The sequence below is a fragment of the Pongo abelii genome, chromosome 6 (genome assembly GCF_028885655.2).
Source record: "Pongo abelii isolate AG06213 chromosome 6, NHGRI_mPonAbe1-v2.0_pri, whole genome shotgun sequence".
Lineage (NCBI taxonomy): Eukaryota > Metazoa > Chordata > Mammalia > Primates > Hominidae > Pongo > Pongo abelii.
The window spans coordinates 155,684,218-155,709,484 of record NC_071991.2 but is presented as its reverse complement, the minus strand read 5'-3'; the positions used below and the strand labels follow the sequence as shown (position 1 = coordinate 155,709,484).

Below are 25,267 nucleotides of genomic sequence, written 5' to 3'. Positions count from 1 at the left end.
CTTATCCTCGTGCCTCGCAGAAGGCTCTCAGCCAAGAATGCCAAAGTTGTGATTCTAGTGGTGGCGTTGATATTAAAACTGGACTATTTGGAGCTAGCACCTAAAACTACAAGGGTTTCAACTTATTCATCTATAAAATAGGGCATTGCCAAACGAGTTGCCTTAGGTCAAATTTCATGGTTGTTACTGAGCACCACAGCAGCGTGCTCTCTTGGTTTGCGTCCGCCCACTCAAGGCCAGACACAGGGCTGGTTTCTTGGAAGTTCCCCTGTGCCTCTGCCTCAAGACTGAGGGGCTGGCTTTAAGGAGCCCCTAAAACATGTACTGTGTGTAGTGAGCTCTTCCAGGTTTTACCTGGCCTCAAATTATGTGCAGCCAGATATAGTAAGTCTCTTAAATCACTATGATTTTGTTTGATAATTTTGAGACCTTTATTAGCACTGTGTTTCTCTGAACATAATACTGACTAAGAGACAGAGCAATTCACTAAATGTATAGCCCACAAGATGGGAAAGGTTTAATGCAAAATGATTCTTAAGCTATAAACAGTATTTTGAGAAAGTGTCTAATTATGTTTGAATTAATATAAGCAATAAATACATACATATCTCTATCCACCAAACCACCCACCTATCAATTTTTCATCCATCCATCCACCTCCCCATCCATCCAGCCAGCCAGCCACCCATATATCTATCCACTTATCCATCTCTCTACCAATCCGTCCATCCACCCACCCACCCATCCACCCATCCGTCCACCCACCCATCTATCCATCCACCCATCCTCCCACCCACTCACCTACATATATATACACACACATATATGTATATATATGCACGTGTATATATATGTGCATATATATACATGTATATGTGTGTATATACATATATACACACATATACATGTATATATTTGTATATATATATCTCCACCCACCCATTCACCCGTTTACTCATCCATCTACCCACTCACCCAACCATCTCTCTACCCATCTATCACCTATCCCTCACCCATCCACCTACCCAACCATCTCTCTACCCATCCATCACCTATCCCTCACCCACCCATCTCTCTGCTGAACCATCTATCACCTATCCCTCACACACCCAACCAACCATCTCTCTACCCATCCATCTATCACCGATCCCTCACCCATCCACCCACCCACCCAACCAACCATCTCTCTACTCATCCATCTATCACCTATCCCCCACCCCCCCATCTCACTACCCATCCATCTATCACCTATCCCTCACCCACCCACCCAACCATTTCTCTACCCATCTATCTATCACCTATCCCTCACCCATCCACCCACCCAACCATCTCTCTACCCATCCATCTATCACCTATCCTTCACCCACCCACCCATCTCTCTACCCATCCATCTGTCACCTATTCCTCACCCATCCACCCACCCAACCAACCAACCATCTCTCTACCCATCTGTCACCTATCCCTCACCCACCCAACTACTCACCCAACCATCTCTCTACCCATCCATCTATCACCTATCCCTCACTCACCCATCTATTCATGTTATAGGCTTCACCCCAAATCCAGGTGTCAAATAGACAAAGCACAGGTCAGTCTGTCAAGCCAACAGAGAGCATTCTAGTAAAAAAACAAAAAACAGTCTACAGAAGTTTTCTTTTTTTCATTTCTAAATAATATTTCAAGAAAATTCACCAGTTGAAAAGAGAAACATTTACTTTTATGTTGGTTGTAAAGCATCAACATTAAATGATTAACTTTAAAACTATGTTTGTTGCCATATATGCCTTGGCTATCTTCTTTTTATCCACAAAAAGTCAAGGGAATCTAGTACCTGAGGCTTGTCTTTATTTAAACGGACTACAAACTTGTTAACTACTGCTTAGGCAGTGTCTATTCAGAAAACTGCAGTCAAATGTGTTACATTTATTGTAGCCCTTAAAGGCTGACTTGATACAGATAAGCCTGTGTTATGTATAAGTCATTACTATAAAGAAATAACAACCCCCAGACTAACCCAACCAAATGGAAGCCTCAGTTCTTATTTAAAACCATTTCCGAAACATGGAAGCTTTTGTCAGAGATTGTTCATCTTTTTCATTCTCAACTGGACGGTTGGTCTAAGAACAGATGGAGCTCAGTGTTTTCTTTCCTGTGGTTAAAGTGTCATGCCCTGAAAACTAATATTCAGAAAATCACCTTGAGATATATGATTGCTAAGACAACAAATATTAGTACATCAGTATATTGATGTTCTAAAGGCAAATAATTATATGTACTTTTAAATTATTTCACTCATAAAAGTAGGGGAAAAAGAGATTTCCAAATAGTCCTCAGTTAAGAAAAGGCCTTTTATGCAGAACTCTTACACTCAACAGTCTGGTTGATGGAGGGCTGGTATGTTTGTCTCATAAGTCTTGAGTGATAGGAGTATCCTAGAACATAAGCAATAAAATCAGTGTTAAAATGCTAGATGTCACTTCTCTTCTTTGTTGGCATGTTTTATGACCATAAAAAGAAATGAGCAATTATCAATATATAGTAAACTATCAAGTGGAACCACTGAGTGATAAAGAACTCAGGAATAAATGGAATGATATTTAAAATAGAGGTAACTATAGCTAAAATTACAGTGATGAAATGATCTCTTATTTATGTACAACATATATGGTTTGCTTATTTTGGTTAAAGGTAGTTTTAAGTCAGTGAATTCTGTAGAATCTCAAGGATATATTTTTTCATGTTATTTCCAGCCCAATTGGGAGTTGACTCCTAGTGGCAATAAATAGCTTTTGTTTCTCCTAATATATTCTTCATAGGACGCATGTGAACACATTGTTTGAGTATCACACCTCTGAGGGCTCTAGGCCGCAGATCTGCATGAAGACTCCCTCTTTCATCAGGGGAGGAAGGATGTGTGTGAAGACTCCCTCTTTCATCAGGTGAAGAAGGATGTGTGTGAAGACTCCCTGTTTCGTCAGGGGAAGAAGGGTTTATGTGAAGACCCCCTCTTTTATCAGGGGAAGAAGGGTTTATGTGAAGACCCCCTCTTTTATCAGGGGAAGAAGGGTTTGTGTGAAGACTCCCTCTTTCATCAGGGGAAGAAGGTTTGTGTGAAGACTCCCTCTTTCATCATGGGAAGAAGGATTTGTTTGAAGACTCTCTCTTTCATCAGGGGAAGAAGGATGTGTGTGAAGACTCCCTCTTTCATCAGGGGAGGAAGGATGTGTATGAAGACTCCCTCTTTCATCAGGGGAAGAAGGATGTGTGTGAAGACTCCCTCTTTCATCAGGGGAAGAAGGATGTGTGTGAAGACTCCCTCTTTCATCAGGGGAAGAAGGATGTGTGTGAAGACTCCCTCTTTCATCAGGGGAAGAAGGTTTGTGTGAAGACCCCCTCTTTCATCAGGGGAAGAAGGATTTGTGTGAAGACTCCCTCTTTCATCAGGGGAAGAAGGGTTTGTGTGAAGACTCCCTCTTTCATCAGGGGAAGAAGATTTGTGTGAAGACTCCCTCTTTCATCAGGGGAAGAAGGATGTGTGTGAAGACTCCCTCTTTCGTCAGGGGAAGAAGGATGTGTGTGAAGACTCCCTCTTTCATCAGGGGAAGAAGGGTTTGTGTGAAGATTCCCTCTTTCGTCAGGGAAGAAGGATGTGTGTGAAGACTCCCTCTTTCATCAGGGGAAGAAGGATGTGTGTGAAGACTCCCTCTTTCATCAGGGGAAGAAGGTTTGTGTGAAGACCCCCTCTTTCATCAGGGGAAGAAGGATTTGTGTGAAGACTCCCTCTTTCATCAGGGGAAGAAGGGTTTGTGTGAAGACTCCCTCTTTCATTGGGGAAGAAGGTTTGTGTGAAGACTGCCTCTTTCATCAGGGGAAGAAGGATGTGTGTGAAGACTCCCTCTTTCATCAGGGGAGGAAGGATTTGTATGAAGACTCCCTCTTTCATCAGGGGAAGAAGGATGTGTGTGAAGACTCCCTCTTTCATCAGGGGAAGAAGGATGTGTGTGAAGACTCCCTCTTTCATCAGGGGAAGAAGGATGTGTGTGAAGACCCCCTCTTTCATCAGGGGAAGAAGGATTTGTGTGAAGACTCCCTCTTTCATCAGGGGAAGAAGCGTTTGTGTGAAGACCCCCTCTTTCATCAGGGGAAGAAGGATTTGTGTGAAGACTCCCTCTTTCATCAGGGGAAGAAAGATGTGTGTGAAGACTCCCTCTTTCATCAGGGGAAGAAGGTTTGTGTGAAGACCCCCTCTTTCATCAGGGGAAGAAGGATTTGTGTGAAGACTCCCTCTTTCATCAGGGGAAGAAGCGTTTGTGTGAAGACTCCCTCTTTCATCGGGGAAGAAGGATGTGTGTGAAGACTCCCTCTTTCATCAGGGGAAGAAAGATGTGTGTGAAGACTCCCTCTTTCATCAGGGGAAGAAGGTTTGTGTGAAGACTCCCTCTTTCATCAGGGGAAGAAGGGTTTGCATCTGAGTGGGCAGCATTCCTTTTTGGCATTTCTTCCACCCTAAATAGGAGTCACCTTTCACAGTAAGTGAATTTGACTGTCAAAAGGTGGATGGTTCTCCCAGGAACAATGACTCAGAAATTCCACGTGCTCTCACATCAGATGCTTCTTACCGTAGGTGTGCCTGGCATGACCGTTGGGATGACACTTTCAAGATCTGCCCTGAAGTGGCCATTTACAGATTCCTCATGAGATCTTCACTCCATGGTCCAGGGTCGGGAAAGAGACAATCCCTTCTCTTGTATCAACCACATCATTCCAGAAGGAAAGCAACCAGGCTCCCTGAGAAAGCAGTACAGTGTGTGGGGGCTATGTGAACCCGCACAAGGCATAGTCAATTTAGAGAGTGGATTTTATGGAAGAATTCGGGGGAGGAGCAGACCCCTCCTGACTGAGCAGGGCACAGACTGACAGCTTTGGTTCAGAGGGAACCCTGTCGCATGTCAGCTATCCTGCCCGATCCTCCAATGCCCTGCAAGGTTTGTCTTGTTCCCCCGATTTTGCAGGGTAAATAATGTAATGTGCAAAATCGCCCCACGAGGAAGTGGCGGTTAAACAAACAATTGGATCTCAAGCCTTGTTTAAGCTCCAGTGCTCCCATCCTCTCTACAGTATAAAATTGAAAAATATGAAGAAGATAATAAGGTTGTTGATGTGTGTGAAAGCACTTCAACACAGGTGCTAGGCAGTCGATGATCCTGATCATTCACATATTCTGTATTTGCAAATTAATTTGTAACCCCCAAATCAATGCTTATGCCAAAGTCATTCCGGGACACACACAGAGCCATGAAGTTCAGGTTGCCTGACGTGCCTGTGCTCAGGTGGGAGAGGACAGCTCCGCCTTCTCGTTTCAGCTCATACTGTAAAACAAGGCTTCTCTTCATGGTCTATTACGTGCCACATTTTCCACATTTTTTGTGCTTTTCATTGGTGGTTTTGTTGTTTAAATGTCTCCAGCACAGTGCTGAGTGCTGACTGGTGTTCCTAGTGTTGTAACTGGCTCAAGTCCAGCTGTTTGCCACTCAGAGGCCGAAAGCATGAGAGTGAGGTATGGGCGGAGGAAAGCAGTCATTAATAAAACGCTGGCAGTTGGGGAATGGCCAGGCTCATGCCTTTAACAGACCATTCCCCCTTTTTGGCTGAGTGAGGGGTTTAAGGAGGAAAAGGCGTGGAGCTGTGTGGAGTGGTGCAGGAGGACGCCAGGCTGTGTGTCTGTTCTGATGGCTATCTCGTCGTGCGGAGGCCTGGTTTGTATCATTGTGGCTTCAGCCTGGGAGCGGTGGGCTACCTGTTCCTAACTCCCCCTCAGTGGAGGATTTTGCAGCTGGGTCTCTCTGCCTGTTCTGTTTGAAAATTGGCCCCTGGAATTTCTAAGCAGGTCCGTAATTAGATAGGTGAGCACTGTGTAAGGAGTGCCTGGTGGAGAAGGGAGCCACGAAGAATTTCACAGTATGCTTCAAAGCCAAAGCAGGAATGGGAAGGAAGTGCTCTAACTGTGTGTGAGGCCGGGACATGTGGTTACAATGTGCCTGACGAAGAAAACACCCATGTGGATGGGTGTCGTGGGTGTGGATGGGTGTCTGTGTGGATGGGCGTCGTGTGTGTGGATGGATGTCGTGGGTGTGGATGGGCGTCGTGGGTGTGGATGGGCGTCGTGGGTGTGGATGGGCGTCGTGGGTGTGGATGGGCGTCATGGGTGTGGATGGGTGTCGTGGATGTGGATGGGTGTCTGTGTAGATGGGCGTCGTGGGTGTGGATGGGTGTCTGTGTGGATGGGTGTCTGTGTGGATGGGCGTCGTGGGTGTGGATGGGCGTCGTGGGTGTAGATGGGCGTCATGGGTGTGGATGGGTGTCGTGGATGTGGATGGGTATCTGTGTAGATGGGCGTCGTGGGTGTGGATGGGCGTCGTGGGTGTGGATGGGCGTCGTGGGTGTAGATGGGTGTCTGTGTGGATGGGCGTCGTGGGTGTGGATGGGCGTCGTGGGTGTGGATGGGCGTCGTGGGTGTGGATGGGCGTCGTGGGTGTGGATGGGCGTCGTGGGTGTGGATGGGCGTCGTGGGTGTGGATGGGCGTCGTGGGTGTGGATGGGTGTCTGTGTGGATGGGCGTCGTGGGTGTGGATGGGCGTCGTGGGTGTGGATGGGTGTCTGTGTGGATGGGCGTCGTGGGTGTGGATGGGCGTCGTGGGTGTGGATGGGTGTCTGTGTGGATGGGCGTCGGTGTGGATGGGTGTCGTGGGTGTGGATGGGCGTCGTGGGTGTGGATGGGTGTCTGTGTGGATGGGCGTCGTGGGTGTGGATGGGCGTCGTGGGTGTGGATGGGTGTCTGTGTGGATGGGCGTCGTGGGTGTGGATGGGTGTCTGTGTGGATGGGCGTCATGGGTGTGGATGGGTGTTGTCGGAGTGTATGGGCGTCCGTGTGGATGGGCATTGTGGGTGTGGATGGGTGTCGTGGGTGTGGATGGGCGTCGTGGGTGTGGATGGGTGTCTGTGTGGATGGGCGTCGTGGGTGTGGATGGGCGTCGTGGGTGTGGATGGGTGTCTGTGTGGATGGGCGTCGTGGGTGTGGATGGGTGTCTGTGTGGATGGGCGTCATGGGTGTGGATGGGTGTTGTCGGAGTGTATGGGCGTCCGTGTGGATGGGCATTGTGGGTGTGGATGGGTGTCGTGGGTATGGATGGGCGTCATGGGTGTTTTCTCCCTGAGAGCTGTAATATTAGGTGCAATACTTGCTCCTAAGAGACTCTGCAGGGCTCTAGGCATCTCTGTTTTACTTTTTATTTCCTGATTAGTACAGAAATTCCCCTTTTGATGCTGGCAATATGCACGTGGGATTTATTCAATTTTCCCCAAATGTCTAAAGAGACAGAAAGCTAAACAAGATGGCAGAGACAACCAAGCCTCCCTGGTTAGAAAGAAGTTAGTGGGAAGGCTGACCTCACTCCCTCCCCAGAAGCCTCTCACCTGGACCACACAGCACTCAGCCATCTGCCACCTGCACAGCAGACGTGGGGGGCGGGGGGGCAGGGGGGCGGGGGGGTGGGTGGGGTTGGTAACAAATGCCAGGGCAAGTTCTTCCTGTGGGGAGGAATCTCTGCTGCTGATGGTGCCGGGGGCAGAGCCAGCAGCTCAGCTCTGGAGCCCCCAGTGTCGCCCCTGTTTACTGCAGACCCGCTGGGCCTGGGCACCAGAGTTTATTGAAAACCAGGGTCTCCTGGGCCAGAGCAAGTCCAAGAGGACCTGTGGGCCTTGCTGCACTTGACAGCTGAGTAAACTGAGGCCCAGCGGAAGGGCCCAGGAGGGCCACAGAACAGTGACTCACAGAATTAGACCTGTAGTGGGGCCTCGGGATAGAGACTTCTTCCCACCTCAGAGCAGCCACTATGGGTTTTAGGGAAGAGCCTGCATGTATTCAAGTGAGGGAAGGTTATGCAGTTGGGGTCACGTTATCGACCCTCTGAGTGTCCTCTGGAGACGGCTCCTCATGCCCCGTCCTCCTGCAGGGTTCCTGAGAGCACAAGGGCCAGAGCCAGGGCTCAGTGCATCGTGGCTACAGGCACTTGGGTCTCGCTGGGGCTGATGGCAGTGGTCACTGGGTGCTCACCGCCTGCGAGATGTACCCCGAGGGTGTCAGGAGCACTCCCTGGTGACGACCGCAGCCCCATGTGTTGGCGACGCTTGGCTTGCGTGCGAGGAAGGACATGGGCTGTGTGGGCCTCTCCTGTGTGGGCATGTATGGATCACATGCTTCTTCATAGCATAGGGGTCTGGGTCTTTGGACTCTGAGGAACCAAGAACCTCCTCATAGCCTTTAGAGAAAACTTTCAGCACCTGAGGGAAAAATTAGGTTTAGGAAATTCCAGTCCCATCTGTCAGGGAATCTTCAGATGTGGTCAAGATTCACAGTTTCACAGATGCTGTGTGTAAGCTTGAAGCCCTGTGGCTGAGCTCTCTGTCCTCAGCGTTGTTTCAGGGGTACATGAGTGCTGCTTGTGTTAATGAGGACTTTCTCTTAATTTTAGAAAACCATTCAACCGAAATGTTGAACTGGTCACAAATATGAATTGATCATCTCTTGCGTGGGTGAGGCCATGGCAGAAATCATCGTGCATGCCTCAAAGAGCCCATCCTCCACTCGGGAAGAAGGAAAACATCTATAAAACGTCCAGTGTGCCATTTGAGCACTAAATTTCAGGCACTCAGGGCCCTTCTGGAAGACTGTGGAGACAGGGAGAATCGGCCACTCTCATGGTGCTCACTCGAGAGTAGGGCTTTGAGAGGTGGCAGAACTCAGCACTCATGAGAGAGTGGGACGTTGTTGGCAGGAGAGCTGCAGTCCAGGGAGGGAGTGGCCTCCTCCTTTCTGAGGGCCCATAGTGGGGACCAGCAGAGGGCCCAGCCGAGGCACCATAGACAGGCCTGGGGCCTGGGATCGAGAAGACACCAGCTCCTGCTCCATGGTCAGCCCTGGAGGTGGCTTCCAAGGACATTTTGCGTGCAGTAGAGCTGGACGCAGGAAGTCACTCAGCTCTGCTGTGACAGGGCACAGGCTTGGGCTAGAAGGATCACTGGGAACCAAGAAACAGTGGTGGACGTGGTGCATTTTCCAAGGGTTTCCGCAGAATTTGGTGACTAGCTGGATATTCCTGGCATAAGGAAGCCAAAGGGAATATCCATAAGGTTAGAACGCTGAGCAGGCGCTGATTCAAGGGAGACCTTGTTGAGTTCAAAGTGATGCTAAGACTTCCACGTGGAATATTCAGCCATGGTGTTAGGATGGTAATTGTGCTGCCTCGTAATGGCACGACAGTCCTCCTCACCAAGGGCTTGCACATGGAGGAGCTGGCCCTGGCTGGGAGAATGAGCAAAAATCCCAAGGAGGAAGACCAGAGGTTGGGACTAAGGTATCATGAGCAGAGATATTTGAATCAAAAATACACGTGAGATTGAAAGGATTTTGGGTGCAAAATCCACAGCCTGGGTGTCATATGCTGCCTTGGGATGAGCCTGTGGTGGAGGGTGTGTGGCTGCAGTGGGGACAGCAAGGGACCCTGGGCTACATGGTACCCAGTTTCACAGCTTAGATGGCAGTGCAGGCACCTCCCAGGGACCAGGAAGCAACAGTCTTAGCTGCCCTCTCCCACCTAAATTGGGTCCTCTTTGCACTTCCTGTCTGTTCCGGGGATTTACTTCTTAGAAGACATTTAAGGGGTCTGTTCCAGGAAGAGCTATCTATGGCTGTCATCTGTGGACATGGGGTCAGTCTGTCTGTCTTTGGGAATGGACCCTGGATTCCTAATTCATTTTGAGATGGCTGTAGGCACAATAATCAGTTCCTGCTGCATATGGGGTCTTCAGATGAATTAAATGGTTTAAAAAGTAATGTATTTTTTCAAAATTGTGGTTGACATAGCATTTAAAAAGCTTCAAACAATTTTGATAATTCCTGTCTAGCAATTCCCTGCCAGTTGTTTTTATACAGAGTAGTTCTTAATGACTTTGGTAGTTTTTTAAATGGTTCCTGTCAAAAGAATTTAAAAAATACTAGTCTTTTTCCTCTCTGCTCTTGATTCATACATCTCCCTTGGGGGCCAAAGACTAAAATCTATTTCAATAACAACTTTTCTTTTTCCGTAGCAAGAATATCTGCTTGCTGTTGCTGGGTTCGGAGGTTGATTTGAATTTTTTAGGATAGCATACTACACTGTGATGTGTGTTTTGGAAAAGCAAAGCCCAAAAACGGAATTCCTGGCAAATGGAAACAAAGGTCACGGTGTGAAGGAAAACCGATGTCCGGTGGAGTTGACGCCTGGAGCCGCAGTGGCCTTGGATGTTTGCATTTTTAAAAACACACCAGTGTTTTCCACGTCGTTTTCAGAAAAGCAGTGTAGCGCGTAGACTTCCTTATGAACTGATTTTAAATTATCCCTTCCAGGGTTCTCGGACCAGCAGTGACCTTCAAAGTGAGCGCCAATGTCCAAAACGTGACCACTGAGGATGTGGAGAAGGCCACAGGTGAGGCTGTTTCCGCACACACGTACACGCACACACACGTGTGCACACACACACCCATATGCACGCAAACACGCACATGCACAGCCAGGCAGAGAGAGACTCATTACCCACATGGGGCAACCCAGAGGAAGGTCTCAGTTTCCGTGGAAAGCTGGTGTGCAGTGAGGGGATGAGGGGCAGTCGCAGGGTGATGTGGCTGTCCGTGGGCACCGTCTGGGATTTCACTGTGTGGAGGGACTGGGCTGCCCTGATGCATGGAACTGGCTCAGATAGAAGGCAGGAGACACAGGGCTGCAAGTGACCGAGAACAAGTCCGGCTTTTGGAAAAGCAAGATTTGGTGTTTGTAGTAATCCCAGTGTGTGCAGAGCACGTGCAATTTTGCTTTGAGGTTTTTCATTTTGTACCAGACCAGGAGCACACACTGGCCCTGCTCCCGACTGCGGTGGGCAGAGACACCACAAAGGATCTGGGAGGTTTCAGTAAAAACCGGCCGACTTCCAGACGGGTTCACTGTTTAGAGCCCAGGGTTCTAGGCATTGCGAATCACACATTTTTGAGATGTACTTACAGATAGAGCTTGAGTGATCTTTGTTTTATGATTAATAATTGTCATTGAGTGAAAAACACAAAGCTTTACTCTCCAGAGTCTTGAAGAACAGAATGGGGTGGTGGACACAATGTTGCATTTTCCTCAACCTACCTTTTTTTTTTTTTTTAACTTGTTGAAAACTCTTGTAGAGTGTATTGCTTAATCTTCCTGCCTGGTAAGAAAAATACAGGAAGCATAACAGAACCTCAGCCTGACGGTTTTCCGTGCATTAGGGCCATTCCGCAGGCAGGGTGCTCCCGTTCTGTAATCGTTGATAAGACGGGGCGGAACACACTGACCCAGCCACAGCGGGAAATGACTCTTGGTTTTAGCCAATACTTTATATTGCTAAATCTGTGAACTTTTTTTTTTTTTTGCTTAAATTTGTGTCTTTTTTTCCCAGTGTAAAATGCAGCAAAATACTCTGTTTTGGGATTTCAATACTTAGTTCTCGTTGATTGAGGCGTCACTGTACTGGCACCCTGTAAACTTGAAGTTTCTTTTTCCAGTGAGAGTAATCAAGGCGTGAAGTAGCCGCCATGCTCTAAGGGATGGAGTGAATTGCTGGTCCTATCTGTTTTGGCTGCTGCGGGTTTTGCTTATGGGATATCCTCGTGCCCTCAGTAACTCCTTTACTCAAGGTGGTGATTTAGGGGGCTGAGAATTTGGGGTTGAAATACAGTGCTTTGCAAAGTCGTACTAAACTTCTGCAGTCTGATTTAAGGTTTGTGGAAACTTGAGTCCCCAGTCTCATTTTGCTGCCATACTTTGCTGTGAGGCTTGTGGAGCTGGGGTGCAACTCGGAAAAGCAGCCCAGCATCCTTACTCCAGCTGGGCGGTCCAGTGTGGTCCTGGCACAAAAAGTCTGCGGGATCCAGGCCAAACACTCCCACGCAAGAGGAATGGGGGGTCCCAGCAATGGCTTCAGCGCCTCGTGGCTGCCAGAGCTCCCTCCCTCCATGGCTTCTGTTTCGCTTGCTCCAGTTCCCCGTCAGAAGTGATTATTGGAGATATTTAAGACCAAATCCGTGATCAGGTATTATGCAGAAATGCATTGATAATTATTCCATGATTGGCAGTTTCTCCAGTACTGGGGAGCAATGCCACTGGAATTAGGTTTGCTGGACCTCAAGGATGCTAGGAATGGCAATCTTGTTATATTTTTAAAAATCATAACAATGTACTCACAGACAAGGACCTTTGATTTATTTTATGGCTCTCTAGAGAAAATGAGGTTGATTATTTGAAAGCTAGTTTCTTGGTCATTTCAAATGTGTTCATGTTATTTATCGAAGTGCTGCACCAAGGGGGAGCCACACAGGAAATGTACGTTTGAGTCTCATATTGACAACTTTCTAAACACCTGAATTTGCTAACTTGCACCAGTGCATCCATGTTAACTCCTGTGGCTGTGTGATTCAGAATGTTTCTTGCTTCTCGAACGTGTGCAAAATTGTTTACATTCATGCATGATTTTTAAAGAATTATTTTGAATAATTCTATGGTATCATGAATGTGCCTGATGCTATATAAGAAATAGATTGGCTGGGTGCAGTGGCTCACGCCCGTAAACCCAGCATTTTAGGAGGCCAAGTGGGCAGGTCACTTGAGGTTGGGAGTTCAAGACCAGACTGACCAATAATGGTGAAACTCCATCTCTACTAAAAATACAAAAAAATTAACGGGGTGTGGTGGCGCAAACCTCAGCTACTTGGGAGGCTGAGGTGGGAGAATCACTTGAACCCAAGAGGCAGAGGTTGCAGTGAGCCAACATTGCACCACTTGACTCCAGCCTGGGCCACAGAGGGAGACCCTGTCTCAAAAACAAACAAACAAAAAAACCCAAGAGATTATAAAAAAGAACTTTGTGACCGTGAAGATCTTGCAGTTAGACAGTGGACATGCCCACGTGTGGTGACTGGCCCATCGGCCTTGGGAGAGCACTTAGCATGATGACTGGCCCATCGGCCTCAGGAGAGCGCTTAGCACGGTCAGTGACTGGTGACTGGCCCATCGGCCTTGGGAGAGCGCTTAGCACGGTGACTGGCCCATCAGCCTTGGGAGAGTGCTTAGCACGGTGAAGAGGAACTTCTTACTGAGTTTCAGGTGAGACATAGACAGGCTGACATGATAGCAGGGAAGAATTTCAAATTCAATAGGAGTTTCTTGTGGTTTCTGTTTTAAAAGATGATGTGGAATCCTAATAGTGTCATCACAAATGCCCTATGGTGATAGGTGGACCCCTTTGGAAGGATGTGTGGTGGTGCCTGTGTTACCAACATACGGAACTCGAGAGCCTGCTGTTGAAATTACTGGGAGTGCTAGGTGCTGCCTGCACCTGCCACCTGCCAGCTGCCTGGAAGCCCAATGGCTGCTTGCGTCTGGTTCCCTCAAGGGCCTGAGGACCTGAGGCTGCTGTTATTAATGCAGGGAGATCACCCTGGCGGTAGAACTCAAAGGGCATTCATTTTGCTAATTTTATACAAAATGATACAAAACCTAATGAATAGGCGTGTAGTTAATCCCACATTAGTCCCCATCAAACGTCACGTGGTATTGATGCCGAATGAGAAGGGCAGCTGCTTTTCATTATTCAGAGTCTCTTCTTTATCCTAGGCAATGCTTTCCCGGGAATTCTGCTAATTTATGACCTTGGGTATGAGCACAGGGTATTAGTGAATATTAAAAATAAGTAGGTTTTGCTCAAGGAGGCACTTAACTCTACCACAAAGTACATAGAAATGACTGGTAGCTACTTTTAATCTCCGTGGCTCAGTCACGTAGTCGAACTGGCAGAACAGAAAAATCCTTTTTATTCTTCATTTCCTTGGTAGTTTCTTCTTAAATAGTATATTTCTGATCAATTTTTGTATTACTCCTTTCAAAGAAAAGGAAATTCATCATCCTTTAGAAACAGTGTTTGCTTTTGCTGGCTCCCATTCTGCAGAGACCCCCACCTGGTGGCCTGCGGGGCTGCCTGTGGTTTATGAGCTTATTGCCAGGAATCCCCTCCCGTGCTCTGCCCAGTTTCCTTCAGGCCGAGCTCAGGCTGTTTCTTCAAACATTCCCTCTCGGGCGCCAGGAGGGTGTGTCTCTGGCACTCAGCCCTGCGTGGTGCGGGTGAGGCCCATGGGGAGCTCCTGTCCTGAGCAGTTTCCCCCTTTGACCTCAGCATCCTCCACCTGACAGCCTCTAAGACATGGCATTCAGCTGCCATTGTTTCTTTCAGCCCGTTAGAGAGGCACCCCGTGTCATTTCAGTAGCGGCGCCTCTGTATTCAGAGGTACGGTGACTTTCTGTGACGTCCTCCTGCTTCTGCCTGTTCAGTGTCTTTGTGAAGCTGGTAAGTGTCAGAGCAGGTTCATGTCTGCTGTGTTGCTGTGTTTCGCGTCTCATATGTAGCGTGTCCACATGGAGGAAAAGGCTCCCCTCCTCTCTCATGAGCCTCTCTTGAATCCCAGCTCAGAACTGGACTCTGTGCCAATGCCTGGACCCCATAGCCCGCAGTGTTCTGCATTAGTCACAGGCCTGTCTGCTGGAGCAAAGGCTGCCCAGGCTTCTGGCCTCTGGTAAAGCGACAAATGTGTTTATTTTGAAAAGCGTAATGGCAAAGTGAACTGAATTCCTTTATAACACATACTTACAATCCAGCCAGCCTTAACTATCGACCCCAGGCAGGCATCGGTGCTTCACAGTCTGGTCCACTCTGTGCAGATTCTGTCTTGGGCAACGCATCACACCTTCCTAAGGCAATATCACTCTGGAAGTCAGTGGCCCTGCCCTCCAGAAGCTCCCCCCCACCCCGGTGCCAGGGCTGTTCAGACGGGAGTTCTTAGGGGCAGTGGATGGCACATCGGGGAGGGCAGGGCAGGGCTTAGATGAGGCTCCACAGAGAAGCTGGCCTTTGGGCAGAGCACGGGGACTAGTGTGGGTCTCAGGGGCTGAAGGTGAAAGGAATGAGAATGGTGCAGCCTGGATGTGGGGTCCAGTGTGCCAAGGACATGCCAGTAAGAGGCTGGCAAGGTAGAATTCAGACTTGGACTTCATAGTGTGGGAACTTCATCTTCAGCAGCCACTGAGAAGGACTTGGGCCTGAGTTTTGCTGCAGCTGATGGAATCAGCTCCGCTGAGGTGGACACAGGCAGGTTGGCCCCGGGGGAGGGGGAGGGGTGCCTCACCGCAGCATTGGTCCACAAGCGGCAGACATTCCTCATCTGACTCTCGCACACCAGCTCCCCAGGGAAGCCACGCCGGGTGGAGCTGTGCGCTGGTCAGCAGCAGTGGGGCCTAAAGCCATCCACACTCCCACACACCAGCTCCCCAGGGAAGCCACGCCGGGTGGAGCTGCACGCTGGTCACCAGCAGTGGGGCCTAAAGCCATCCACACTCCCACACACCAGCTCCCCAGGGAAGCCACGCCGGGTGGAGCTGCACGCTGGTCACCAGCAGTGGGGCCTGAAGCCATCCACACTCCCACACACCAGCTCCCCAGGGAGGCCACGCCAGGTGGAGCTGTGTGCTGGTGGGGCCTGAAGCCCATCCGTGCTCCGGTACCACCCTCATGATTAAGAGATTGGAGCAAGACAAGAGGAACTCCTGAGCTGTGAGTGTGGAAGGGAAGTTGCACTCTTATTAGAAGTGAAGGAGGATGCTTTGGAAATGTTCAAAAAAGCCACTTGCTGAGAAAACTGCCTCCATGTGCAGGTGAATGAGACACCTGTCAAACTGATGAAAGTGACTCTCCAAGGACCTGCACTCTCCTCAAGGGTCTTCCAGGCAAGGGGATCCCAGCGCTCCCCTTCGCCAGACCTCCAGGGCGCAGCTGAGGAAACAGCGCCAGAGCAGTGAGGCTGGAGGTGTGGCCTGGGCAGCCCGGCCCCAGGTTCTGCTGCACGTGGGCCGCTGCGTCACGTCCTCCGTGGAGCTGAGCTGCTGCCAGCATCAGCGCAGGCTGGGGGCTTCTGGGCTCCGGCTGTGGCTGGCGTGGGGCTCGTGCTCATCCTGCTGCTCCGCAGCCACGAGGTTGAGGATCCCACAGCTCGCCTGGCTGAGGTGTCACCCAGGGTGGGAAAGGGAGATGCTCAGGGGGAAGCACCACGCTCTCCTCCTGCTCTTGGAACATCCCTGACTCACGGCACAGACACAGGCGATGAGGAGTAACTAAAAAGAGGGGCCTCTAAGAGAAAAAGATGAAGGAGTGGAGGGCGCCACACGGTGTGCGAAGGGTGGGCCGGTGGTGCTGGTGGGATCTGCACAGCGGGCCCCGCAGGCTCAGTGCCCGTCTCCTGCTGGACCTGCTGCGTTGGGGGTGGGGAGGGGGGCTGCAGTGTGTGAACCAGCCCCAGCTTGTGTCCAGGGCCACGTGGGCTGGACATGGAACAAGAACTCCCACCTGCACAGGAGCGCCTCCCCTGGGCTGCCGGAGAGACCGGCAGACAGGAGCATTGGTAAGGACTATGGCAAGGTTCTGCTGCCGAAGAGCAGGTGCCCCGTGGCTGCAGCCCCGGGAGGTTGTAAACAAGTTTCGGTTTGGATGGAGGCTTTAGGGAATCAGAGATAGTAGGAGCTGCACCCCATGACTCCATTCTGAACAGCCAGGTAATTACTTCTGGCGTTTTGACAAGCGTTTGCAGGAGTGGAGCTCGGGGCTGGCAGCACCCAGGACCTGTGCTGACCTTCCCGGCTGCGAGGACAGAGGCCACCCATGGCTCTGTAATTACAGTCCTGAAAGCCGCCTTCATCATGGCTTTACCCTGAGCGCAGACAACGCTGTGGTAGAAAATAATTGCATCGCCATCATTGACAGCGCTACCAGCGTGGAACTCCAGGAGCCGCATTTGAGGGACACTCGGGGATGCTGCTAAACGAAGGGCTAGGAAACTGTCTTGCTCAGCAGCCACTTTTCTGTGTTCATTTTTATACAGAGGGGGTTTATGCACTGGAAATACCGTTAATGGGAGCAGCTCATTCTCACCTGCAAATGAGCAAGCAATGCTGATCCTGCTGGCAGAGGCTGGCACCTGGTCCCCTCCGACTCACTGCTGGGGAGCACCTGGCCCCCCTCCAACTCACTGCTGGGGAGAGCAGGTTCCATTTCGTCCTCACTTTCACGTTCATTTAGAATTCACACCCTGAGCAGGGAGAAGAGCCCCCTGGGCCTCCAGCTTTCTCTCCACCTCGGGAGCCACATTGGCACGTCCACTGCGAGGGGCTGACTGTCATAGGTGGCCACCCCTAGTTGGCTGGGGTTTGGGAGCAGCCTAGATAAACACCCATAGAAATGCCACTGAGACCTTTTCACGCCAAACTTTCATGCCAAAACTTGTAAAACCCGCTTCTGAAAAACATGAGTGAGAGTTTTGAACTTCTTGGGATTCTCTGTAGGCTTTCACATGTGCAGGAGGCTTCCATGGCCAGAGGACTTGTTAGAAACACAGTGAATCACCACCACCTCCCTGCGCCCTCTGATGCCTGGGAGGCTGCTGAGAGGGTCCCAGCTGTTCTCTCCACGGAACGCCCAGCCTCCCAGCAGAGGGATCGTGGGCAGGAGGCTCTGATGTGGGTGCAGTCAGCTGCCGGGGGAGGTGAAATCCAGCAGAAGGCCCTGTACCCTGGATGTGCAGGAGGGGGTTTTGCTGACTGTTTGGGGGTCACGGAGCACATTGTGGGCATCGTTGAGTTTCCCAAGCGTTACTCTTCCTTGCACGTGGGTTTCTGTCTTCACTGCCTCAGGCCCCGTGGGGTTAGAGACTGACGGGAGGATGGCAGGATGGCTGGCGGCCGTGGCCAGAACACATATGTCCTCCTGTGGTAGCCGTCCTAGCCCACTGGAGGTGAGCTGTGCTGGAGGGGAGTCCCGGGGAGCCGCGTTTGCTGGTGGAGATGCCGCTGGGCTGTGGGCCTGCGGGACGAGGCCTCAGGTTTTGCAGGAGGAGCCTGCTGCCCACTTGGCTCTCTGTTTTGCTGTGTTGAAGCCCTGCTCCTTCCATGATGTGAGGCTGCCAGGCCTGTTTTCACAGCCTTTTCTTTTGCTCTTTGTCCATAAGCGAATGCTGTTTCCACTCTTTCCCTCACCTCCGCATAGAAAGGTCAGTGTCTTCATACCTTAGTAGGAAGTAGCCTCATCTCCGCATGGAAAGGGTAGTGTCTTTATACCGGAGCAGAAAGTGGCTCATTTTAAATCAGGGCTGTGTGCTGCAGAGCAGCTTGGCATGGCATTGATTTGAGACCTGAAGGAGGAAAGCAAGGGGTGCCCGAGGAAGGTGCACTTGGAGCCTGCAGGGGGAGGCCAGTGCAGCCCTGAGGCCAACGCATGGGCCCACACCCTCCCCCAGGCACCTGGAGACACGACTTCCAGCCAGCACACAGGTGCCCACCATGCTCTTTCCTCCTGCAGCCGCAGCTCACAGGCTGTCTCTGAGCTGAGGGGAGGCCGATGTCTGCCAGAAGCCACTTCTTGGGAGTTCTACCAATACCAGTTCCCATGGCAACTCAACAGAAGCAGTAGGGGCAGAGGAGCAGAGATGGTGCTGAGTGCAAAGGTGGTGCAGAGTGCAAAGATGGTGCTGGGCACCCACCTCCCCAGCAGATCCTGCCTCAGCTACAGCCAAGCCACTGCCCTGGGTCCCTGATGGTCAGCCCAGGAGTCCTGCCCTGTAGCTGCACCAGGTCACAAGCTTGGGCCATCTTGGGCAGGGCGGAGGGTTTCTCCTGCTCTGCCATTCCTATGGGCCCCTTTGGACAAGCTCAGGTCTTGAGACATGAATTGTCCAAATATTATGACTTGAGAGACTCTGAAAGGCTCAGTTATTTAAAAAATTATGTTCTACCAGCCTGTTGGCATCTGAAACTCTCCCCTTGTTGTCTCCTTGTGCTTGGGGACCCTACAGGGCTACACAGCAGCTGGAGTGTGTGGCACGAACCCCTTGGCACAAACCCCTTGGCAGTTGGTGTCCCCTGTGAGTGCACAGTTGATCAGACTAACACAGAGTCACCTTGGTGAGCCCAGGAAAGTTCCTCCTGACACCAGGACTCGGGAAAAGTGGCTCTTGGTTGGAAGGCAGGGGAGGTTCAGTGAAGTCCCAGAGCTGCCTGGGATGGGTAGGGAGGGGTCCCTGAGTACTTGGAACCAGCATGAGGCTATTCAGCACTTGGGAAGCAATTGCTTAGAAGCTCATCTGCTGGGGACGCTTGTCACAGGCAGGTCTTACCTGGTCAACACACGCCCAAGGCCCCTGGGCTCTCAGGCCTTGCTTCTGATTCTTTGCACTTTTCCTCCCAGCATGAGAATGCCAAAGCTCTGAAGGCCCATTCTTGAAAATTTACCTGATGATTCACATGGCAAGGCTGGCACCTGAGTCCCCTGGCCCTGTAATCGTTCTTAATAAGGAGGGCACTGCACACCACCAGGCCTCCGACTTATCGGCCAGGACAGCATTCTAGGAATTTGCGTTATTGGAAAAGAGTCCTTGGGTGAGGATGAGTGGGTTAAATGCACGCTGGTCAGCAGAACCAAAAGGGTTCAACTGAATGGCATTTAGAACCTACATGAGCACCTCCACCACCACGAGCACCTCCACCACAAGCACCTCCACCACCACGAGCACCTCCACCACCACGAGCACCTCCACCACCACGAGCACTTCCACCACAAGCACCTCCACCACCACGAGCACCTCCACCACCATGAGCACCTCCATCACCATGAGCACCTCCACCACGAGCACCTCCATCACCACAAGCACCTCCACCACCATAAGCACCTCCATACCACGAGCACCTCTACCACCACGAGCACCTCCACCACGAGCACCTCCACCACCACAAGCATCTCCACCACCACGAGCACCTCCACCACGAGCACCTCCACCACCACGAGCACCTCCACCACCATGAGCACCTCCACCACCATGAGCACCTCCACCACCACGAGCACCTCCACCACCACGAGCACCTCCATCACCAGGAGGAGCACCTCCACCACGAGCACCTCCACAGCAGTTGGCTGCTTACCTAGTGAAGCTGAGGGCAATGGAGCCTCCTTACTCTAGGTCATTCCCTGCTTTTGGATGTCTGCTGTGTTGGCCATAGTGCAGTGCCCCATGGATTAGGCACCAATCTAGGTCAGGTATCAGCCTCTCCATCCCTGCCTGGATGTTCTGTGCCACTTCATGGCAGCTGAGGCTGGTGAAATGGAAGAGGGAAAAACAGGAGCTTGGAGTTCAGAACTTGAGTTCACAGCACCCTCCCAGCTACTTGCTTGTTTTGTGACTTTGGACGACTCATTGACTATTTTCAAACCTCAGGGTGCCTTCTCTGTCAGCTAGGGCCAATAGTTACACTCCGCGAGGTTACATTCAGATCAAATGAAGTGGGAATAATTTGATGTGAGAGCAAAATGTAAAGTCTGAGCAGTTTGTAAGTTGTTGGTTGCCATTGCTCACTCAAGATGTCAATTGGCCTCACGTGCCTAGGCATCCCACGAATGCCTGGAGTGGGAAACATGCCGCGGCAAATCCTCATGAAGTACTCTCTTTTCAGTAGTGTTCTTTACTTGGCTACAAGCGGACAGTAAGGTGTCATGGGGTTAGAAGAATACCAACAATCGTGGGTAAAGAATGGAGGAGGTGGGGCGTGGTGGCCATGCCTGTCATCCCAGCACTTTGGGGGGTAAAGAATGGGGGAGATGGGGGCATGGTGGCCATGCCTGTCGTCCCAGCACTTTGGGAGGCCAAGGCAGGAGCGTCACTTACCAGGAGTTTGAGTCCAGGCTGGGTAAGATAGTGAGACCCCATCTCCACAAAAAGATTTAAAAATTTAGCCAAGCGTGGTGGTGCACCTGTAAGTCCCACACAGGAGGTTGAGGTGGGAGGATCTCTTGAGCCCAGGAGTTCCAGGCTGCAGTGATCTGTGATCCTGCCACTGCCCCTGAGCTTGGGTGATAGAGGGAGACCTTATTTCTAAAAATTGTGTTTAAAAAGAATGGGAGAGGATCTTGAGCTGATAAGACCCACCGTGTCAGGCACTAAGACATCTTCTTGCAGTGCTGCTCACTCCTCACTGGACTGTCTTCAGTGTCAAGACGAGGCCGCTTCACTAACGAGATGCGATGATTCGTATGATGCAAAGTCCACGGCTTACAGAGAGCACGTGAAGACGGTGTCGGCAGCAGGGTTATCACATCCTCTGGCAGGCAGCTTGGGAAGGGAAGTTTTAATCTGTGTTGATGTTTTAGCACTGATTAAAGGTGGATGTACAATTAGACCTTTTAAATTTAAAGACAGTTTGCACTTTATCAACACCTTGTCTTACTAGAGTTGTAAACCATGAGAAAGCAAGTTAAGAATGAAAAGTCATGGGCAGTTTCCTCATGTGGTATAAAATGGTACAAATTGAAAATCCCATCAGCTTCACAGCCCTTGACTGACCAAAATGACATCCCCCAATGAATGCTGGTGGCAGGAGCTTAAGGTGCTTCCTGCTTAGAGAGATCTGCATTTCTGTTTAGAAGGAAGCAGGTATATTAAGGTGCTTCCTGCTTAGAGAGATCTGCATTTCTGTTTAGAAGGAAGCAGGTGTAGACATCTTAGTTCACAGTGATGATTTGGGCTGAGTGCTCACATTCAGTAGGCACCCGGTTCCAGCGGTTTGCGGGGTTTGACGAGCATGTTTAAAATGAAGCCGTACCAGTGCAGGCCCATGCACGGCCTCTGTTCTGCTGAGTGCAAAGGTGGTGCCAAGTGCAAAGGTGGTGCTGGGCACCCACCTCCCCAACAGCTCCTGCCCCAGCTGCAGTCCAGCCACTGCATGGGGTCCTTAATGGTCCTGGCATGGGAGCTGTGGCCTGGACCTCCTGTGCACTGCACCATACCCTCGGCTGCCATGAGCATGAGCACCCCACAGGGACAGCAAGCTCAGCACCCGGTGAGCCTGATCAGACAGTCACCTGCGTCATTTCTTGGCTTTCTACTTCATGTTGAAGGAGTGACAGGGACAGTGAGGGACAGTGAGGGATGAAGTCCCCACGCTCCGGCCTGCTCTGCTCAGTCAGGGCCACTGGCATGGGCCGCTCTTCCTCTGGGACTGCACAGCCTGGACCCCCACCAAGTCCTGGTGCCCACCCTGGCTCAGCTCTCCTCCAGCCCAGCATGCCTGCCTTCCTCCCTCCTTTCCCCATGCCCAGTCCTGCCATCTCCCAGCTGCAAGGTCCATGCCACCCCACAGGAAGAGCCTTGGCGGCTGTCCTCAGACCCCACCCCGTCTGCTCTGACCCTGCCGCCTCACCAAATTCTAAGAACACCGTGACGTGGCCTGCCCCGGTGTGCTGCCCGCGGCCCAGCCTGACCCAACCCAGTGTGCTGCCCGCGGCCCGGCCTGACCCAACCCAGTGTGCTGCCCGCGGCCCAGCCTGACCCAACCCAGTGTGCTGCCCGCGGCCCGGCCTGCCCCGGTGTGCTGCCCGCGGCCCGGCCTGACCCAACCCAGTGTGCTGCCCGCGGCCCAGCCTGACCCAACCCAGTGTGCTGCCTGCGGCCCAGCCTGACCCAACCCAGTGTGCTGCCCGTGGCCCGGCCTGACCCAACCCAGTGTGCTGCCCGTGGCCCAGCCTGACCCAACCCAGTGTGCTGCCTGCGGCCCGGCCTGCCCCGGTGTGCTGCCCGTGGCCCGGCCTGACCCAACCCAGTGTGCTGCCCGCGGCCCAGCCTGACCCAACCCAGTGTGCTGCCCGCGGCCCAGCCTGACCCAACCCAGTGTGCTGCCCGCGGCCCGGCCTGACCCAACCCAGTGTGCTGCCCGCGGCCCGGCCTGACCCAACCCAGTGTGCTGCCCGCGGCCCGGCCTGACCCAACCCAGTGTGCTGCCCGCGGCCCGGCCTGACCCAACCCAGTGTGCTGCCCGCGGCCCGGCCTGACCCAACCCAGTGTGCTGCCCGTGGCCCGGCCTGACCCAACCCAGTGTGCTGCCCGCGGCCCGGCCTGACCCGGTGTGCTGCCCGCGGCCCAGCCTGACCCAACCCAGTGTGCTGCCCGCGGCCCAGCCTGACCCGGTGTGCTGCCCGCGGCCCAGCCTGACCCAACCCAGTGTGCTGCCCGTGGCCCAGCCTGACCCGGTGTGCTGCCCGCGGCCCAGCCTGACCCAACCCAGTGTGCTGCCCGTGGCCCGGCCTGACCCAACCCAGTGTGCTGCCCGTGGCCCGGCCTGACCCAACCCAGTGTGCTGCCCGTGGCCCGGCCTGACCCAACCCAGTGTGCTGCCCGTGGCCCGGCCTGACCCGGTGTGCTGCCCGCGGCCCAGCCTGACCCAACCCAGTGTGCTGCCCGTGGCCCGGCCTGACCCGGTGTGCTGCCTGCGGCCCGGCCTGACCCAACCCAGTGTGCTGCCCGCGGCCCAGCCTGACCCGGTGTGCTGCCTGTGGCGCGGCCTGACCCAGTGTGCTGCCCGTGGCCCAGCCTGACCCGGTGTGCTGCCCACGGCACTGCCTGACCGGGTGTGCTGCCCGTGGCGCGGCCTGACCCGGTGTGCTGCCCGTGGCCCGGCCTGACCCGGTGTGCTGCCCGTGGCCCGGCCTGACCCGGTGTGCTGCCCGTGGCCCGGCCTGACCCGGTGTGCTGCCCGTGGCGTGGCCTGACCCGGTGTGCTGCCCGTGGCCCAGCCTGACCCAACCCAGTGTGCTGCCCGTGGCCCAGCCTGACCCAACCCAGTGTGCTGCCCGTGGCCCGGCCTGACCCGGTGTGCTGCCCGTGGCCCGGCCTGACCCGGTGTGCTGCCCGTGGCCCGGCCTGACCCGGTGTGCTGCCCGTGGCGTGGCCTGACCCGGTGTGCTGCCCGTGGCCCGGCCTGACCCGGTGTGCTGCCCGTGGCCCGGCCTGACCCGGTGTGCTGCCCGTGGCGTGGCCTGACCCGGTGTGCTGCCCGCGGCCCAGCCTGACCCAACCCAGTGTGCTGCCTGTGGCCCGGCCTGACCCGGTGTGCTGCCCGTGGCCCGGCCTGACCCGGTGTGCTGCCCACGGCGCTGCCTGACCGGGTGTGCTGCCCGTGGCGCGGCCTGACCCGGTGTGCTGCCCGTGGCGCGGCCTGACCTGGTGTGCTGCTCTGGGAAGGAAGCCTGGTGGGAACAGTGCTCATTCACTCACTCGCTCACTCTGTCACTTGCTCACTCCTTCACGCCTTGTCTCTGGCAGCTTTCCCCACAGGCAAAGCTGCGTGGTCATGGTGGAGACTGCCCGGCCCACAAAGCCTCCAACATTCACTCTCCAGCCCGTTACAGAAACCTTTTCTCAAGATTGTAGAACAGTGGTTCTCCAAACGGGGCCCCTGAGCATTCGCTGGAGGTTGTTAAAAATGCAGACTCTTGGGCCCCACCCCAGAGGTTCAGAACATGTCCTGGAGGCAAGGCCAGCAAGCCACTGGGAGCAGCCCCCAGGGACCTCGATGGCACTGGAGCTGAGCACCACTCACAGCGGCAGTCCAGGAGCTCCTGAAGACAAACCCCTGCCCCCTGCCAGCTGGGAGCTGCTCCACAGTAGACACTCAGCAAATGCCTGCTGGCCGGAGCAGCAGCAGGGTAGGTAGAGGACCGAAAGGCATTGGAAACGGCCCCTCTGCATCAGGAGACACCCTGGGTGCAGGAGGAGGCTTCGCTGAAAACCATTGCATCTCAACTCTTCCCTTGCCCTCCCCCCATCTGACGTACCTCAGCCGTCCTGTGGCTGTAACAACGTGAACAGTAACTACAGCAGCAGGCTGCTTAGCTGCTAGGTGTAAGAAGAGAAATTTCAGGAAAACAGGAAAATATAGCCTGTTTTTCTCCCCAGCTCTAACCTTTCAACCTATAACTACTCCCTACTGTAATTTTTGTGGGATTTGCTGATATTGAAGGAAGATGATTGAAAATCTGCTTAAGATTTTATCTTTATTTCCCGCTTGACAGGCCTAGGGCCCCAGTGAGGAAGTGTTTCTCTCCGCAGAGCCCTCAGCCACCCCATATGTCCCAGGGATGTGCTCAAGTCACGAGGACCGGTCCTTTGTGTCACATCCTGAGGTCCAGGGTCACCTGCCAGCCTTGCCGTCTGCTTGGCATTATTAATTTTTCCATAAAGTATACAATCTGGGTAAGGACGTATTCATAAGGGACTTCACCAGGTGAGAGTTGC

At 52.7% G+C, this 25,267-nt stretch overlaps 1 protein-coding gene across 12 annotated transcripts in view; it reads left to right on the top strand.

Annotated features, from left to right (window-relative positions):
- PTPRN2 (protein tyrosine phosphatase receptor type N2) overlaps window positions 1-25,267 on the top strand; it is a 1,035,582-nt gene that overhangs the window by 484,470 nt on the left and 525,845 nt on the right. For all 12 annotated transcript variants that reach the window (XM_024249815.3, XM_054560095.2, XM_054560097.2 and 9 more), the window contains one exon: window positions 10,445-10,524. In XM_024249815.3, coding sequence (XP_024105583.2) covers window positions 10,445-10,524 — 80 coding nt within the window. The remainder of the gene's footprint in view (window positions 1-10,444; window positions 10,525-25,267) is intronic.